Source organism: Nerophis ophidion, linkage group LG08 (genome assembly GCF_033978795.1).
Source record: "Nerophis ophidion isolate RoL-2023_Sa linkage group LG08, RoL_Noph_v1.0, whole genome shotgun sequence".
NCBI classification, from domain to species: Eukaryota; Metazoa; Chordata; class Actinopteri; order Syngnathiformes; family Syngnathidae; genus Nerophis; species Nerophis ophidion.
Window position 1 is genome coordinate 50,328,620 of NC_084618.1, and position 20,700 is coordinate 50,349,319.

Below are 20,700 nucleotides of genomic sequence, written 5' to 3' on the forward strand. Positions count from 1 at the left end.
AACTTGTCTAGGGTGTACACCGCCTTCCGCCCGATTGTAGCTGAGATAGGCACCAGCGCCACCCGCGATCCCAAAGGGGATGGATGGATATTACCTTTGGGCCTTGAATTAGATATTTTTGTGGTTCATTGGTTTCAAAAACAAGGTTTTTAATTTACCATATTAGCAGACCCAACATGGTTAGGTTAGTTTTAGTTTACTTCTATTTTCTATATAGTGTCAGATCACAAGTAATTGTGTGAATGCTGATTAAGATTAATTTAATTAATGCGTTTTGGTGTATGCCAAAGGGTTTTTTTTGTTTTAATGTTTTGCTTTGTTTTTAATGTAGGAAATATATTACTATAATATATGTCCAACATTAAAATACGTTGCGCATTTTCTTGCGTTTGAATCATTCCAGGAGCATGAATGTGCTAGTGATGTGATCTACAGACTCGCACACAGAATTAAGTGTCAGTGTATATACTGTATATTTATTTTTTCAAGATTGCGATTTAGAAAATGTAATACAGTTCACATTTGAGTGCTATAGGTTCAACACATCGCACACAGATAAGAGCACGATGACATGAATGTTCAGAAATTGATCGTCGCTGTGGTAAAAGCCACGCATTCATGCAAAATCCTCATTTAAATAAGGCGGTCTGCACTGCTTTTTAATTGCACGCAGTCTTAGTAGATCACATGCAATATTTAATTTTTTGCACATGCTGTCTAGCACGTGATATTTGGATCTGAGTAAATCAGGCCCCAAATCTACCTGTAGAGGAGAAATAGTATTACAGTTATGGGTGTCAAAATATTGTGTTCATAGCGATTATTTAAAGGGGATCTGCACTTTTTTTAAAATGTTGCCTGTCATTCACAATCATTACGAAAGACATGAAGACAGATGGATTTTTTTTTTATGTTGGTGGTAGCGGGGGTGTATAATGTAGCTCGGAAGAGTTTGGGATGCATGGGATTCTGGGTATTTGTTCTGTTGTGTTTATGTTGTGTTACAGTGCGGATGTTATCCCGAAATGTATTTGTCATTCTTGTTTGGTGTGGGTTCACAGTGTGGCGCATATTAGTAAGAGTGTTAAAGGTGTTTAAACGGCCACTCTCAGTGTGACCTGTATGGCTGTTGAATTAGTGTATGCCTTGCAGTCACCTACGTGTGTCTGTAGAAGCCTCATTTAACATTACTCTAAGCTGGCAAGCTGCTTGTACAAACTGTAGAGGGCGCTAGAGGCATCATTGTATGCCCGTATTGTTGTTCATTGGGTGAACACCAGCGTACATTCGAGAAAGTAATTACTCTGAAATTCGGGAGTCTCCCGGAAAATTTGGGAGGGTTGGCAGGTGAGATGCTGTCAAGCAGCATATATATAAAACTCGCTGGCCGCACTACACATTAAATTTTCATTTAAGGTGCGGACCGCGTGTCTGAGACCCCTGGTTTATACATAGCACAAAGCAAAAAAAACCTCTTTATGTTGTGTTATTTCATTATGAAATTTCAAAAGAGTTGTGTGGCTCCCATTGATTTCTTTATTTTGTGAAACGGGTCAGAATGGCTCTTTGAGTGGTAAACGTTGCTGACCCCTGTTGTACATCCCCAGCTGTGTTCAACCAACCAGTGGTCGACAGCACAGCCCTCCCCGTTAAGGTTCCCAGAGAACTTCCAAAAGTCCCACCTTGCTAGTAGGAATTAAAAATAGTTTATGAAGAATTTAACCTACCTGGGTAGTTTTTGGTGGGAATAGTTTATTTACCTTGGTGAATGAAAAAGTTCTTGTAAAGGTTCATGCAGTGGAAAAAAGGCCTTATTTCAGAAGAAATCCACTTCAAAAAGAGTAGAAGCTGAATGCAAAAAAATATAATTAATAGTTCTGTTAGGTGTCCCAATACTTTTGTCCGCATACTGTAGTGTCTTTAGTTGTTTTGTCTTAATGGCCTATCTCAATCCTCTCTTCATAGAACAAGTGGGTGCAGCTAAGAAAGTGAAGATTGACAACCCAAAGAAGCGAATGCTCTTGATTGAGAATCTTGTGAGTGCCCAAACCTATCAGTACAAGGTCCGTGCCAAGAACAGTGTCGGCTGGGGCCCCTTCAGAGACGCTACCATTAACTTAGCATCGCAACCTGTGAGACCTCTGTCCAGTGAGTCACAACCTGACACAATTCAACCTTTTTTTTTGGTTATGTTCCAAAATTCGACTAATTTATGCCGTTTTTCTAGTCCCCATTATTCCCGACGTCCCCATCGTTGATGCAGAGGCGGGAGATGAATATGACAGCTATTTGATGTACAGCAACGAGGTGCTGAAGTCTCCCGCAGGCTCCAAGACACCCAGCGTCTCTGGTGAAGGTGGGTATTCGAGCTCAAACCATATAAACAAACTATTTGGTGTCTTTGTGTTGCTCTGTACAGAGGAATATGGCCAGTAGATGTGTGATCGACTAAATAAGTATGTAGTATGTCCTCTGGTGTCATCACCGTGGTCCATGATGGATTATGCATAATAATGTGTTATCACATTGTAACGCGTCACCACTTATTTGCAAAAGCCCAACACTCATAGCCACAATATAATTGTAAGTGTTTTAACACAAATTAGTGCCACAAACGACTGAACGTTTGTGCCTACCATCTTCCACTGGCTTGCTTCTCCCCACCCCTAATTTGCAAGGCTGGAATTATGTCAAGATGGTGGGGTCCAACCTGGATCTCCGAAAGGTGTCATGGAAAATGCAAGTGGACGTCTTCCCCTACAGTCGGCAGAGCACAGACACAGAGGCGAGCACAGATGAGGCCCGTCTCCCGAGCTTCGCTCAAACAGCCGTGCCAGGTGAAGAGCACTCCATCTGAGCAGCAACAGGCAGCCAACAAGCCAAAATGTCCCTCTACCCTTACTGATCCGAGCTGAGATTTTGCATAATCCCTTCGTTTGAGCGTCACTTTCTGATCCATGGCTACCAAGCTGGCTAGTGCTGAGAGAGGAGCACTGGCATTGGCTGCAACACTGTTAGTTGATGATCAGAGGCCGAACCCCTATAACCTGCCCCTGCTCTCCTCTCACGTCCCAATGGGAAGGTAGTGGTCTTGCGGCAGCTTCTAAGTGTACATACTGTAAAATTAGTGTGTGTGCTGTAATGGAGACCTGATAACACATAGGAGTGTATGCAGATCATTTTCAACAACAACAACACCTTTTTTTGCAACGATCAAATACACAAAACATCTCATAGAACTGGTTTACTTGCTGGAACATTTTTCTCCACTACGCATTTTTTGCAACTAATGTGTGATTTGCTGTCACTCTTTCTTGACTTTTTACATTTTATTTTTTGTGAATTAGCAATTTCAGTTCTATGAAACCCCATGCAGCTTTGTTGTAGTTTTAAAGTGTATTTTCACCAGAAAAAAATGTTTTTTTTTATAACAAACTAACCATCATGGATGTTAAACAAGAACATTATGTGACAGTTTTAATACCATTTTTTCCAAGTATTTTACTTGAAATGATAGGACCATATGCTCATAATACTGTAACCCTCGGAATAGATCTGAATTATTTCAAATGTTCATTCCAAAAATACAGTGGTATTCAACAGGGGGTCTTTAAATTTTCATTGATGACAGTCTTTTTAAATTTTTTGTTGATTAGACTTTAAAAACATGTTTTTTCAATATTCCCTCTGCAATGTTTCCACAGTTGTGAATGTATTTAAAATATAAAGGACTATTGATCCAACACACGGTAAAGAACACATAAGTGCAGACTTTTAGCAACACAGAAGAGCTCTTTTAAGTATAGCCCCAGTTTATTCTTATATCCCCGCCCCCAGCAAGTATGACCCGCCCCTATCACTGCTATGCCAATCACAAGGCTCTGTCAGGTTCCCTGCGATTGGCTGAGAGTTTATTCTCATAGCAACTACTTTATTAGGATCAGAAAATGTAACATGACAAAAATAAACAAAAGCATAAAAGAGATAAGCCAACCCTCCACCTTAGAAACCCCAGTTTAACAAGGTACCTTTGGGAGTATTTGAATTTAAAACACAAATGTATACATGTTATGTAAGTAAGTTTAGGGGTCTTTGGCCTGTAAAACATTGAAGTCTAATGAAATAAAATGCACAAGCTTTATCAAAGTAGTGTATTATCAACAAAACAAAAAAATCTGCATATTGAATTGAGATTGTCAGACAGGTATTCTGGAATACAATAAATTTCTGCTTTCCATGAGAGTCACGTTCCAAGACCTTCGCAAATGGGGAAATAATGGAGAAACCCATAAAAACCTCCATTTTTGACACTCGCTCCTCCCCCTTCAAATCGTCCTTCTTGCTTTATGTTGACATTCCCCTAAAATTTCATATCACATTTGCAATAGTAGTCAGTGTTGTAATTATTAGATTAGATTCAGTTCCAAAACCCTCCTCGTCTCTCTTTAGTTGCCATTATTCACTATTGACGAAGGAAGTTAACTAGCTAAATGCGTCAAAGCACAATCCAGTTGAAATGATCAAAAGTATACAGTAGGTATCACCACTAATGAAAAATGGTCAAGGGTATGGAGCCAGGGTCTAGCCTTTGGCCTGGTCCTCAAGCAAGCACGACTACTGCGAATCCGCTGCAAAGCAGCTAGTGGTGGTTCACAGGCCACTGGGTCTTCCCGGCTTGATGTTAGAGAAGGTGTTTCTCCAAGCAGCGTCTACATAATCCACACCACTTTCCAGTCATAACTGAAAAAAATTCAATGCAAAAATATGTGTTGCTTCGATCCTTTCTCAGAACCAGCCCAAGAGGTGTCCAGTTTGTTTTCACTTGACACGGGTCACAAATATTTTGGCACTGAATTTTAAAAAATGTAATTTTAAAAAACTGTATTTTTGACAAATTAAACCTTTAAAGGCCTACTGAAATGAGATTTTCGTATTTAAACGGGGATAGCAGGTCCATTCTATGTGTCATACCTGATCATTTGCCATATTTTTGCTGATAGGATTTAGTAGAGAACATCCACGATAAAGTTCGCAACTTTTGGTCGCTAATAAAAAAGCTTTGCCTCTACCAGAAGTCGCAGACGATAACGTCACAAGGGTGAGGGCTCCTCACGTCCTCACATTGTTTTTAATGGGAGCCTCCAGCAGCAATAGCTATTCGGACCAAGAAAACGACAATTTCCACATTAATTTGAGCGAGGATGAAAGATTTGTGGATGATGATATTGATAGAGAAGGACTAAAAAATAAATAAATAAATAAATAAAGTTTAAAAAAAAAAGGCGATTGCATTGGGATGTTTTTAGACACATTTACTAGGATAATTCTGGGAAATCCCTTATCTTTTTATTGTGTTGCTAGTGTTTTAGTGAGATTAAATAGTACCTGATAGTCGGAAGGGTTTGTCCACGGGTGTCTGGACGCCAGTCTCTGAGGGAAGTCGACGGCAGCTGCATGGGCGGCGCAAGCTCAGCTGATCTCTGGTAACAGGCGACTTTTTACCACAATTTTCTCACCAAAACCTGCCGGTTGACAAGTGGTCGTGAACCTTGTTCACTTGACTGCTCTGATCCATAGTAAAGCTTTACCTCCGGGAATTTTAAACAAGGAAACACAGTGTTTGTGTGGCTAAAAGCTAAAGCGTCCCACCTCCATCTTTCTACTTTGACTTCTCCATTATTAATTGAACAAATTTCAAAAGATTCAGCAACTCAGATGTCCAGAATACTGTGTAATTGCGCCATGAAAAGAGACAACTTTTAGCCGCAAATGGTGCTGCGCTAATATGTCCCCTGCAACCCGGGACGTCACACGCACGTGTCATCATTCCGTTTTCAACAAGAAACTCGGCGGGAAATTTAAAATTGTAATTTAGTAAACTAAACCGGCCGTATTGGCATGTGTTGCAATGTTAATATTTCATCATTGATATATAAACTATCAGACTGCGTGGTGGGTAGTAGTGGGTTTCAGTAGGCCTTTAAACAGGCATTTTGCTCACACATTTTTAGTCACTTAAAGTGTCAGCATAATTAGATGTACTATATTATTCGGACTATAAGGTGCACTTAAAATTATTTCATTTTCTAAAAATGGACAGTGCGCCTCATAACAGTGCACTGTATCTATGTATTAATTCCGGTTGTGGTTACTGACTTCGAACAAATTTTATTTGATACATGGTGTAATGATAAGTAGATGGCTGTCAAATATAAGAGATACATGTGGACTGCAGGTTGACAACTGTGGTTCAATAAATGACGCTAGCAACTAAGCAAGCAAGACTAAAACTTTGATGTTGCTGGTTTCCGCTCAGAAAATTACAAAGACTGACTCATTGTCATTTACATACGTGGATGCTAAGCGTTTAGCATCTATTGATCTTTCTGCTGACAACTGTGGCTCTTGTCTTGCTGTTTCACAGATTATATGATAAACGGAAAGTGGGACACAAACTTCCTTTTCCCAGGCGGCTCTGGTGTACGCAACCTGTCGACATCATCCTCCCCAATGTCCACGGTGAGCTCCAACTACCGAGGCGACGCCTATACCCCGGGAACCACCACCTACATATCTGGACCAGGTAAAATGAAGACCGGTGATGCGCTGTACAAGGTCTGTGCTTGTCTGTAACCGGTAGGTTTGCTCCTCAGGAAGTCCTCGCAGACCCGATATGATGGGTGGAATGGGTGGAATGGGTGGAATGGGAGGCGTGTACTCGTCAGACGTCATCATGAGGAAGCGCTCAGAGAACAGGGGTTACACAGATGAAAACATCCGAGACTCGATTGTCATGGGAGATTTATCCAGCAAGTTTCCAGGCCTAGGTAAGATTAAGCCGGCAGCTCTGGTTGAATTCCAAGCAGATCTTAAGAACGTTTGGGAAAGCTGTGCAAGTGCATGAGGCCAATGGCTTGGATGTACGTTAACAGGCTCGGTGCAGTTGGCTGCGGGCTTAAAAGCACAAACTTTGCAAACGCTGAGCTGACTATCGCTCATTCTCTCTCTCTCTCTTTTTTTTTTTTTTTTTTTTTTTTACTGTCCCCTGGCTTCAACACTATGCTATCTACTTTCATGTTCTCTACAATCCTTGCATCCTCCTTTTTCGGCCAGATGTGCCATCAGGTGTTTACGGCTTCCCTGGGTCGCAGAGCACCTTTCAGAGCCAGTTCAGCTACAGCCGGTCTCAGGGTCCGAGGGCCAGGACCGAGTCTTCGGAGGTCCGCGAAGCCCTGTATGATCTGGACAGGGTGCTCTTGGGTAAGCATTGAAGCATGTGAGCATGAAGGCTGGTGTTTACTTTCTGCCCTCCTCTTGTATGTTCAACACAGTTGTGTTCTGTGCTGGCCACATCATCAGGTACACCTAAAGAATTATAGGACATGTAGAAATTGACATTAAATATTCTGCCTTGAGACGTTGATACTAGTTGGCGGTAGAACATGGAGGGATGGTTTTGATTGAAGCTATTTGTGGAACTAAATATGTGTTTATTTTTAGTAGGAATTGCACTTTGTTATACTGACAGAGGGCTTCACGGTGGCAGAGGGGTTAGTGCGTCTGCCTCACAATACGAAGGTCCTGCAGTTCTGGGTACAATCCCAGGCTCGGGATCTTTCTGTGTGGAGTTTGCATGTTCTCCCCGTGACTGCGTGGGTTCCCTCCGGGTACTCCAGCTTCCTCCCACTTCCAAAGACATGCACCTGGGGATAGGTTGATTGGCAACACTTAATTGGCCCTAGTGTGTGAATGTGAGTGTGAATGTTGTCTGTCTGTCTGTGTTGGCCCTGCGATGAGGTGGCGACTTGTCCAGGGTGTACCCCGCCTTCCGCCCGATTGTAGCTGAGATAGGCACCAGCGCCCCCCGTGACCCCAAAAGGGAATAAGCGGTTGGAAATGGATGGATCGATATACTGAGAGATGTTTCTAACATCTCACCTCTCACAAGCTCTTGCTATTTTAAGAACCAATTTTTTCTGTTGACGCCCCTCGGACCAGCTGACATAAGCAGTTGACGAAATAACTGAAAATAGCCATTGCATTTGGACAGAGACATAACTGATGGTCTGTATTAAAGGCTTTCTGGACTCGCGAAAGATTGTTGCCATCGTTTTCGTCTATTTGTGTATTTTCGCGACCCCAAAAGGGACAAGCGGTAGAAAATGGATGGATGGATGTTTTCATTCGATATTTAATGCACAGTAGTACCTCAACATAAGAGCTTAGTTGTTTCTGTGGCGGAGCTCTTAACTCTCAATAGTTGTATCTCAAATCAAAATCTCCCATTGAAATGAACTGAAATTAATGGTGTATGGCCCCACCAAAAAACAGCACAATGTAACATGCATTTTTACAACAGACTTTTAGATAATAAATATTCCATAATAACAATGCAACAGAGCGTACTAATAACAACTACAGTAGTTGTTTGTAATAATGTACTAAAAAAGTACAGCATTTACCTTCGCGAGTGAACTTCTACAATATCCCCTTGCAGCTGCTTTTTCCTTAAACACACCATCAGCAGCTTGATTAATGTCCGCCATTTAGATATCATTTTAACATTCTTGGCTAGCCTTATTGACTGATTTTGCTTCAGTATGGTGCAGACTGGCAGTGATACACTCATAGTGCTTCTCCTAGTCGACGACACATTCGGTCATGTTTTTGATGATTTATTTCTTTAATTCAATGAATACCGTATATCTCTATAAGCTAATGCGAGTAAGTAAGATCAGATGTTTTGGTTGGTTGTCTGTGACATTTGCTACGCCAACTAATGGCGGGACTGCTTACAACTCGAATATTTCCTTGCAACATAAAGCATAACAATTACCCAAGACAGCTCTATCTGAAAACACTCTTAAGTTGAGGTACCTACCATCTTACTCTTCTTATCTAACGGAGCTGTTGCGGTCCTTGACTGCCTTGACTACAATGATTATAACGCTTTCGTACAAGAGCAGACCTTTCTTCTTCTTCTTGAACAATGTAAATATATAATTACATGGATAGCATTTTCTTTGTTGCTCTGGTAGAAGCCAAATTGCCATGCTTTTATTTTAAAGCTTATTTTGCATTTAACAATAAGCTGCTCTGTGCGTCTTGTAAAGGTGTGCGACTAGACAATTGTTAAGTTGCTCTTGTCATTAATGCTATTTAGCGATAATGTAGAAGTTAACATTTTTGTTCTTGTTACTACTGTATGTAAAGAAAAAGCTCTCAACTGGGGCTTAATGATTTGGTAGACAGGGTTAGTCAGAGGAGAGGTTGATCTATGCACATTAATTTTGCAATTGAATTCCCACTCTGCTGTAAATTTGAAATACTATTTATTCATTATGTAGGGCCTGATCCACCAAAGGTTTGTGTATATTAAAACATGTGCAATATTTGATAGCATCCGCCAAACTGATCAACGAATCTTGTGCGTGGAAGATTACGTCTCTTAAATGAGCAATATAGAGAGCGCAATCCATTTTAGCGTGTCCGTCTTAATGTATATGCCAAATATATGCTGATTATTAGAATACACATAATAAAAGGGAAGGAGTTGCAATTATAATCATTTTGCGCTCCCAAAGTGATTTATCAAGCATTGAATTGTTTTGCGAGCACTGTTTTTCGTCGATATTTAGCACTTTTAAAATGTGCCAACGGGTGTATAACTACCGCAGTTAGAATCAGCGCCATATAACAGACGATGCAGAGAGAATCTTTTTTGCTTGTGTCGACAACCTACATATTTCGGTCAGATATATATAGACATATATATATATATACAATCGTAATCAAAAGTTTATATACAGTTGTAAAGTACATAATGCCATGGCTGTCTTCAGTTTCCAAAAATTTCTACAACTTTTATTTTTTTGTGATAGAGTAATTGGAGCACATACAGTGGGGCAAAAAAGTATTTAGTCAGCCACCGATTGTGCAAGTTCTCCCACTTAAAATGGTGACAGAGGTCTGTAATTTTCATCATAGGTACACTTCAACTGTGAGAGACAGAATGTGAAAAAAAATCCAGGAATTCACATTGTAGGAATTTATTTGTAAATTATGGTGGAAAATAAGTATTTGGTCAACCATTCAAAGCTCTCACAGATTGAAGGAGGTTTTGGCTCAAAATCTCACGATACATGGCCCCAATCATTCTTTCCTTAACACGGATCAATCGTCCTGTCCCCTTAGCAGTAGGTATGGTGTTCTTGGGATGTTCAGTTCAGATGACCAGTTCTATTAGGATCAAAACAGGCCCTGAGCATAATACTACCACCACCATGCTTGACGGTAGGAATGGTGTTGCTGGGATTAAAGGTCTCACCTTTTCTCCTCCAAACATATTGCTGGGCATTGTGGCCAAACAGCTCAATTTTTGTGTTGATTGATTGATTGAAACCTTTATTAGTAGATTGCACAGTTCAGTACATATTCCGTACAATTGACCACTAAATGGTAACAACCGAATAAGTTTTTCAAGTTGTTTAAGTCGGGGTCCACGTTAATCAATTCATGGTGTAGCCGCGTACTACACGCAATATCCTAATGTAAACATAGTGCTCTGCCCCACTTTTATACTTGTTATTGATTATTTATTATCCATCCATCCATTTCCTACCGTTTGTCCCTCATGGATAGAAGAATAGAATAGGATGGAGTTTATTGTCATTATATTTGCATATAATGAGATTAAGGACTCAAATTTAAGGTGCGGTAGTGGGAACAAATATTGGATAAAAAATAAATCGCACAATAGGTGATAAACAAGATAAAAATAAGAATTGAAATAGACTGACTACTATCCAATAAAAATGATAAGCAATCCTGTACAATATACAAAACACTTAGTAGATCACCTGCAACACGCCCACTAAAAGTACACACAATGTTATAGTTTGCACACGCCATATTTAGCAGTTGTTTTTTTTTAATCTTAGTAGCTCAGGCCTTTATTGTATCAGAGGAAATAATAGCTGTGCCATCTGGTGGACACCACTTGTCCCAATACACAATTGCAATGCACTGCAGTTCAGCATTACAATTATATTTCAAAAAACACGATTGCCACATTGAATTTAATGTTTTTTGGATCTCATTTGATTTTGCTGGCGTTACTAATGACATATGTGTCGAGAAATACTTTTTCACAAATGCATCCCACCTCACATTCCTGCCTGGTTTCGTATCAGATGCAAGACTCTCCCCAGGAGTCCCTGACACCCCCAGCAGACTGGTGTTTTCTGCTCTGGGTCCCACTGCCCTAAAAGTCAGCTGGCAGGAACCCCACTGTGAGAAGGACATCCTTGGTTACTGTGTGCTGTACCAGGAGCTCAACGGAGGTAAGGTATTAGCATATTAAGAAAATAGGGTTAAAATATGACATGATAATAAAAATGGAGTATTTATGAGGTTGTGTAAAATGTGTTGTCTCTCATAGGCGAAGTTAAGCGCATCAACGTGACCAACCCAGCAGAGAACTCTGTGATCATCCAGGACCTGCTGCCCAACCATTCATACCTATTTAAGGTTAAGGCTCAAAGCCAAGAGGGCTGGGGTCCGGAACGAGAGGGCGTCATCACCATTGAGTCGGCCGTAGACCCCAGGAGTCCCCTAAGTCCCATGCCAGGTGCCCGTCCGTTTGGACAAACTGTTGTTTTGTCATCTCCATGTACAGTCAAGTTAATATTCCATTTCCTGTCCTCACAGGCTCACCGTTCACCTTGAGCACCCCCAGCGCTCCCGGTCCCCTCGTTTTCACAGCCCTAAGCCCGGACTCCCTGCAGCTCAGCTGGGAGAAACCCCGGAAACCTAACGGAGGCATTCTCGGCTACGTAGTAACCTGCGAGCAGCTGCATGGAGGAGGTGAGATATAGTTTTATCATTTTCTCCAAACAAACGACCCCGAAAGGGACAAACGGGAGAAAATCAATGGATGGATGTTGCAGTAATGTTTTTTTTATTTAGGACTACATCCTTTTCATGGGCATACCCCTTTAATTTTAACAGCACAGAGCGCTGAAGATGAATACAAGTGAGCTGGCTGGTACAATTGTAACTGTTTTTTGGGCAATGACCAACAGTACACTTCAGGTCTTCACAATAAAAGCGCTGCACGCTAAATTCTGCCTGACAAATTGAGGGTCTGAGTAAAATACCTCACATGAACATATATGTTGCACAGTCACTGTGTTCTGTAACTACTCTGGTTTTGCTGTGACAAATATGACAATACAGTCGTCCCACATTAATCGTTGTTAATGGCTTCCAGACATTACCGCAAACGGGGCAGCACAGTGGAAGAGGGGTTTGTGCTAAGTTGTGCCTCACAATAGGAACTTCTTGGGTTCGATCCCTGGACTTGCGGTCTTTCTCTGTGGAGTTTGCATGTTCTCCCCCGTGACTGCATGGGTTCTCTTCGGGTACTCCGGTTTCCTCCCACCTCCGAAGGCATGCACCTGGAGATAGGTTGATTGGCAACACTAAAATTGCCCCTAGTGTGTGAATGTGAGTGTGAATGTTGTCTGTCTATATTTGTTGGCCCTGTGATGAGGTGGCCACTTGCCAAGGGTGTACCGCGCCTACCCCCCGAATGCAGCTGAGATAGGCTCCAGCACCCCCCGCCACCCCAAACAGGGACAAGCGGTAGAAAATGAATTTGCGCGCAGTAGGAATTGTAGGACATTAATCCAATCTTTTTGTGGATAGAGCATAAAAAACCTGTTCACTGCCCTCTAAATATATTTTGCAACATTATGAGAGCCTACCAGACATGAAATAACACCCTTTAGTCTTCTTCACAGTCTTTAAATCCAAAATAATAATGTTGTCTGTGCTTTGGTCACCTCCAGTGGCCAATACTACCGTGGTATTATTTTTTTTTCAGTATAAATATATACAAACCCCGTTTCCATATGAGTTGGGAAATTGTGTTAAAGGTAAATAAAAACAGAATACAATGATTTGCAAATCCTTTTCAACCCATATTTAATTGAATGCACTACAAAGACAAGATATTTGATGTGAAGTGAAGTGAATTATATTTATTTAGCGCTTTTTCTCTAGTGACTCAAAGCGCTTTACATAGTGAAACCCAATATCTAAGTTACATTCAAACCAGTGTGGGTGGCACTGGGAGCAGGTGGGTAAAGTGTCTTGCCCAAGGACACAACGGCAGTGACTAGAATGGCATAAGCGGGAATCGAACCTGCAACCCTCAAGTTGCTGGCACGGCCACTCTACCAACCGACCTAAACCGCCCCACAAACTGTGCAAACTCATAAACTTTATTTTTTTTTGCAAATAATAATTAACTTAGAATTTCATGGCTGCAACACGTGCCAACGTAGTTGGGAAAGGGCATGTTCACCACTGTGTTACATCACCTTTTCTTTTAACAACACTCAATAAACGTTTAGGAACGTAGGAAACTAATTGTTGAAGCTTTGAAAGTGCAATTCTTTCCCATTCTTGTTTTATGTAGAGCTTCTGTCGTTTAACAGTCCGGGGTCTCCGCTGTCGTATTTTACCCTTCAGAATGGGCCCCCCTTTTTCGATGGGAGACAGGTCTAGACTGCAGGCGAGCCAGGAAAGTACCCACACTCTTTTTTTTACAAAGCCACACTGTTGTAACCCGTGCTGAATGTGGCTTGGCATTGTCTTGTTGAAATAAGCAGGGGTGTCCATGAAAAAGACGGCGCTTAGATGGCAGCATATGTTGTTCCAAAACCTGTATGTACCTTTCAGCGTTAATGGTGCCTTCACAGATGTGTAAGTTACCCATGCCTTGGGCACTAATGCACCCCCATACCATCACAGATGCTGGCTTTTGAACTTTGCGTCAATAACAGTCTGGATCGTTCGCTTCCCCTTTGGTCCGGATGACACGATGTCAAATATTTCCAAAAACAATTTGAAATGTGGACTCGTCAGACCACAAAACACTTTTCCATTTTGCATCAGTCCATCTTAGATGATCTTGGGCCCAGAGAAGCCGGCGGCGTTTCTGGATGTTGTTGATAAATGGCTTTCTCTTTGCATAGTAGAGCTTTAACTTGCTATCCTTTGGAGGTTGATGTCGGTTTTTGATACAGTGCCTTCTGAGGAATTGAAGGTCACGGTCATTCAGTGTTGGTTTCCGGCCATGCCGCTTACGTGGAGTGATTTCTCCAGATTCTCTGAACGTTTTGATGATATTATGGACCGTAGATGTTGAAATCCCTAAATTTTTTGCAATTGCACTTTGAGAAACGTTGTTCTTAAACATTTTGACTATTTGCTCACGCAGTTGTGGACAAAGGGGTGTACCTCGCCCCATCCTTTCTTGTGAAAGACTGAGCATTTTTTGGGAAGCTGTTTTTATACCCAATCATGGCACCCACCTGTTCCCAATTAGTCTGCACACCTGTGGGATGTTCCAAATAAGTGTTTCATGAGCATTCCTCAACGTTATCAGTATTTATTGCCACCTTTCCCAACTTCTTTGTCACGTGTTGCTGGCATCAATTTTTAAAGTTAATGATTATTTGCACAAAAAAAAAACATCAAATATGTTGTCTTTGTAGCATATTCAACTGAATATGGGTTAAAAATGATTTGCAAATCATTGTATTCCATTTATATTTGCATCTAACACAATTTCCCAACTCATATGGAAACGGGGTTTGTGTATATATATATATATACATATATATATATATATATATATATATATAGATATAAATAAAATCTCCTAACAATTGAGGGAACCCCTCAGCAAAGAGTTCTGCAGAGATGAAGTAGTCTTGTGATTTATTCCCACACATACATATATTGCACTCTACCACGGTATCGAGCACTATTATCTGGATAATCTAATTAAGACATATATATATATACATATATACATATATATATATATATATATACATATATATATATATATATATATATATATATATATATATATATATATATATATATATATGTAGGTGTGGGAAAAAATCACAAGACTACTTCATCTCTACAGATCTGTTTCATGAGGGGTTCCCTCAATCATCAGGAGGTTTTTTCCCACACCTACATATTGCGCTCTACCACGGTATCGAGCACTATTCTCCGGATAATCCAATCAAGACATATATATATATATATATATATATATATATATATATATATATATATATATACATATATATATATATATATATATATATATATATATACATATATATATATATATATATATATATATATATATGTATATATATATATAGATATATATGAGGGGTGTGGGAAAAAATCGATTCGAATACGAATCGAATCGTTTACATTGTGCGATTCAGAATCGATTCTCATTTTTAAAAAATCGATTTTTATTTATTTACATTTTTTTTTTTTTTATCAATCCAACAAACCACTACACAGCAATACCATAACAATGCAATCCAATTCCAAAACCAAACCTGACCCAGCAACACAGAGCAATTGAGAGAAGACACAAACACGACACAGAACAAACCAAAAGTAGTGAAACAAAAATGAATATTATCAACAACAGTATCAATATTAGTTATAATTTCAGCATAGCAGTGATTAAAAATCCCTCATTAACATTATCATTAGACATTTATAAAAAAAAATAAAAAAATAAAAACAATACTGTCACAGTGGCTTACACTTGCATCGCATCTCATAAGCTTGACAACACACTGTGTCCAATGTTTTCACAAAGATAAAACAAGTCATATTTTTGGTTCGTTTAATAGTTAAAACAAATTTACATTATTGCAATCAGTTTATAAAACATTGTCCTTTACAATTATAAAAGCTTTTTTTTTTTTTAAATCTACTACTCTGCTAGCATGTCAGCATACTGGGGTACCGGCTGAAATCCTATGTATTGATAAAATACAGAATCGTTTTGAATCGGAAAAATATCGTTTTTGAATTGAGAATCAAATCTATTCGAAAAAATCGATATTGAATCGAATCGTGGGACACCCAAAGATTCACAGCCCTATATATACATATATCATCAATCAATCAATCAATGTTTACTTATATAGCCCTAAATCACTAGTGTCTCAAAGGGCTGCACAAACCACCACGACATCCTCGGTAGGCCCACATAAGGGCAAGGAAAACTCACACCCAGTGGGACATCGGTGACAATAATGACCCAGTGGGACGTCGGTGACAATAATGACTATGAGAACCTTAGAGAGGAGGAAAGCAATGGATGTCGAGCGGGTCTAACATGATACTGTGAAAGTTCAATCCATAATGGATCCAACACAGTCGCGAGAGTCCAGTCCAAAGCGGATCCAACACAGCAGCGAGAGTCCCGTTCACAGCGGAGCCAGCAGGAAACCATCCCAAGCGGAGGCGGATCAGCAGCGCAGAGATGTCCCCAGCCGATACACAGGCAAGCAGTACATGGCCACCGGATCGGACCGGACCCCCTCCACAGGGGAGAGTGGGACATAGAAGAAAAAGAAAAGAAAAGAAACAGCAGATCAACCGGTCTAAAAAGGGAGTCTATTTAAAGGCTAGAGTATACAAATGAGTTTTAAGGTGAGACTTAAATGCTTCTACTGAGGTGGCATCTCGAACTGTTACCGGGAGGGCATTCCAGAGTACTGGAGCCCGAACGGAAAACGCTCTATAGCCCGCAGACTATTTTTGGGCTTTGGGAATCACTAACAAGCCGGAGTCCTTTGAACGCAGATTTCTTGCCGGGACATATGGTACAATACAATCGGCAAGATAGGATGGAGCTAGACCGTGTAGTATTTTATACGTAAGTAGTAAAACCTTAAAGTCACATCTTAAGTGCACAGGAAGCCAGTGCAGGTGAGCCAGTACAGGCGTAATGTGATCAAACTTTCTTGTTCTTGTCAAAAGTCTAGCAGCCGCATTTTGTACCAACTGTAATCTTTTAATGCTAGACATGGGGAGACCCGAAAATAATACGTTACAGTAATCGAGGAGAGACGTAACAAACGCATGGATAATGATCTCAGCGTCTTTAGTGGACAGAATGGAGCGAATTTTAGCGATATTACGGAGATGAAAGAAGGCCGTTTTAGTAACGCTTTTAATGTGTGCCTCAAAGGAGAGAGTTGGGTCGAAGATAATACCCAGATTCTTTACCGTGTCGCCTTGTTTAATTGTTTGGTTGTCAAATGTTAGAGTTGTATTATTAAAAGAGTTCGGTGTCTAGCAGGACCGATAATCAGCATTTCCGTTTTTTTGGCATTAAGTTGCAAAAAGTTAGCGGACATCCATTGTTTAATTTCATTAATTTCAGCTGACTACAATCCGGCGTGTTGGTCAGCTTTAGGGGCATGTAGAGTTGGGTGTCATCAGCATAACAGTGAAAGCTAACACCGTATTTGCGTATGATGTCACCTAGCGGCAGCATGTAGATGCTGAAGAGTGCAGGGCCAAGGACCGAACCCTGGGGAACTCCACACGTTACCTTAACGTAGTCCGAGGTCACATTGTTATGGGAGACACACTGCATCCTATCAGTAAGATAAGAGTTAAACCAAGACAGGGCTAAGTCTGACATACCAATTCGTGTTTTGATACGTTCTAATAAAATATTATGATCGACGGTATCGAAAGCAGCGCTAAGATCGAGGAGCAGCAACATAGATGACGCATCAGAATCCATCGTTAGCAATAGATCATTAGTCATTTTTGCGAGGGCTGTCTCCGTGGAGTGATTTGCCCTGAAACCAGATTGAAAGGTTTCACATAGATTGTTAGACGCTAAGTGTTCATTTAACTGCTCCACAACAATTTTTTCAAGGTATTTTGAAATAAAGGGAAGGTGAGACACCGGTCGGTAGTTTACCATGAGGTCAGGATCGAGGTTAGGTCTTTTAAGAAGAGGATGAATAACCGCTTTTTTGAATGCTAGGGGAACAGTGCCCGAGGAGAGTGATAAGTTTATAATATTTAGCACTGATGGACCTAATAATACAAAGAGCTCCTTGATCAGTTTCCCAGGAAGAGGGTCAAGTAAGCATGTTGTCTGTTTTATTCCATTTACACGTTGTAACAATTCCTCTAATGTTATTTCCTCAAAACGAGAGAAACTATTTTGGAGGGCAGTATCCGCCGTATATACCATCATATCAGTGTTAATAGAACCCCGTTGTAGCTGGGACGCATTGTCTTTAATCTCCTTTCTAATGACTTCAATTTTCTTACTAAAGAATTGCATAAAGTCATCAGCTGAGTGGGTTGAGCTACTGGAAGGGGTCCCTTGTTGGGTTAGCGATGCTACCGTACTAAACAAAAATTTAGGATCGTTTTTATTACGGTGGATTAGATTTTAGTAATATTTAGCTTTAGCTAAGGTAAGCATGCGTTTATAAGTTATTAAACCATCACTCCATGCTTGATGGTGCACCTCAAGTTTAGTCGTGCGCCATTTGCGTTCCAGCTTTCTACATAATAATTTCTGAGCTCTAGTTTCTTCTGTAAACCACGGGGTGCGCTTTTTTGGAGCCTTTTTTAACTTTAGCGGTGCTATGTTATCAATGGTTTCGCGCAGGGTGTCGTTAAAGTTGTTAGTGAGGTTATCAATAGAGCCCACATACTTTGGGAATGGTGCCATAACCGAGGGCAGTAGGTCAGCAAGAGTTGTCGTTGTGGCCGTATTAATGTTGCGGCTGCTATAGCAATTATTATTATTATTAGTTTGATGAACATGCGTCTGAACCTCGAATTTTATAAGGTAATGATCGGACAATACTTTAGTATACGGGAGTATCGTAATATATAAGTATATAAAATATATATATATATTTTATATACTTATATATATATATATATATATATGTACATATATATATATATATATATATATATATGTACATATATATATATATATATATATATATATATATATTTGTATATATATATATATATATATATACATATACATATGTATATGTACATATATATATATATATATATATATATATATATATATATATATATATATATATATATATATATATATATACATATGAATAAATAAATGATAAATGGGTTGTACTTGTATAGCGCTTTTCTACCTTCAAGGTACTCAAAGCGCTTTGACACTACTTCCACATTTACCCATTCACACACACATTCACACACTGATGGAGGGAGCTGCCATGCAAGGCGCTAACCAGCACCCATCAGGAGCAAAGGTCAAATGTCTTGCTCAGGACACAACGGGGGCTTCACGGTGGCTGAAGGGTTAGTGTGTCTGCCTCACAATACGAAGGTCCTGCAGTCCTGGGTTCAAATCCAGGCTGAGGATCTTTCTGTGTGGAGTTTGCATGTTCTCCCCGTGAATGCGTGGGTTCCCTCCGGGTACTCCGGCTTCCTCCCACCTCCAAAGACATGCACCTGGGGATAGGTTGATTGGCAACACTAAATGGTCCCTAGTGTGTGAATGTGAGTGTGAATGTTGTCTGTCTATCTGTGTTGGCCCTGCGATGAGGTGGCGACTTGTCCAGGGTGTACCCCGCCTTCCGCCCGATTGTAGCTGAGATAGGCGCCAGCGCTCCGCGACCCCGAAAGGGAATAAGCGGTAGAAAATGGATGGATGGATGGATTTCCTATTTGGGCAGCACAGAGGCAGAGGGGTTAGTGCATTGGCCTCACAACACAAAGGTCCTGAGCAGTCCTGGGTTCAATTCCAGGCTCGGGATCTTTCTGTGTGGAGTTTGCATGTTCTCCCCGTGACTGCGTGGGTTCCCTCCGGGTACTCCGGCTTCCTCCCACCTCCAAAGACATGCACCTGGGGATAGGTTGATAGGCAACACTAAATGGTCCCTAGTGTGTGAATGTGAGTGTGAATGTTGTCTGTCTATCTGTGTTGGCCCTGCGACGAGGTGGCGACTTGTCCAGGGTGTACCCCGCCTTCCGCCCGATTGTAGCTGAGATAGTCGCCAGCGCCCCCCGCGGCCCCGAAAGGGAATAAGCGGTAGAAAATGGATGGATGGAAGGACACAACGGACGTGACGAGGTTGGTACTAGGTAGGGATTGAACCAGGGACCCTCGGGTTGCGCATGGCCACTCTTTCACTGCGCCACGTGTTGCGTGTATATTGTATATTTTTTTCTAGAAATGTTTGTATATATTATACATACTGTGTGTGTATATATACATATAGTTTTTTTTTTTTTTAACGTTTTTTATGATCTCTTCTGTCTTCCAGGTGACATGCGTTCCTTCCAGGTGAGCAGTGACACCGCTGAGACCAAGCTGACCGTCCCAAACCTGACTGAGAACATCCCCTACAAGTTCAAAGTTCAGGCTCGGACGACTCAGGGCTTCGGTCCCGAGAGGGAGGGAATCATCACCATTGAGTCTCAAGATGGAGGTACACCTTTTTATCGCACTGTATCCACATAGAACACGCCTATACGGACAATGTTATAACAGCATTAAAAAATCACATTTTCAACATTTATTTGACTTACGTCTGCATTCTTTCCTCGTCCTCCTGTAGGAGCTTTGTCTCAGTACAACAATCAATCCATGACGAGAAGAGAAGTGTTCAACATGCCCACAGAAGTCAACACAGTCAGCAACATCTCCCGCACCATGGTGAATGACCCCTACTTCTCAGGTACGACTAAAAAAAAACTTATGCAATTTCTGACCTGAGAGTAACACCTTCAAAGTGTTTTTTTAACTCCAAGTGG

General features: G+C 40.7%; 1 protein-coding gene across 2 annotated transcripts in view; it reads left to right on the forward strand.

Annotated features, from left to right (window-relative positions):
- The window catches only part of itgb4 (integrin, beta 4), a 68,922-nt gene that overhangs the window by 44,594 nt on the left and 3,628 nt on the right, over positions 1 to 20,700 (forward strand). Inside the window, exons 32-41 of one of the 2 annotated variants that reach the window (XM_061908799.1) lie at positions 1,966 to 2,148; positions 2,228 to 2,356; positions 6,425 to 6,583; positions 6,654 to 6,827; positions 7,114 to 7,260; positions 11,193 to 11,342; positions 11,441 to 11,629; positions 11,710 to 11,865; positions 20,211 to 20,375; positions 20,505 to 20,624. In XM_061908799.1, the coding sequence (XP_061764783.1) occupies positions 1,966 to 2,148; positions 2,228 to 2,356; positions 6,425 to 6,583; positions 6,654 to 6,827; positions 7,114 to 7,260; positions 11,193 to 11,342; positions 11,441 to 11,629; positions 11,710 to 11,865; positions 20,211 to 20,375; positions 20,505 to 20,624 (1,572 nt within the window). The remainder of the gene's footprint in view (positions 1 to 1,965; positions 2,149 to 2,227; positions 2,357 to 6,424; positions 6,584 to 6,653; positions 6,828 to 7,113; positions 7,261 to 11,192; positions 11,343 to 11,440; positions 11,630 to 11,709; positions 11,866 to 20,210; positions 20,376 to 20,504; positions 20,625 to 20,700) is intronic. The other variant, XM_061908800.1, reaches the window with a different exon arrangement.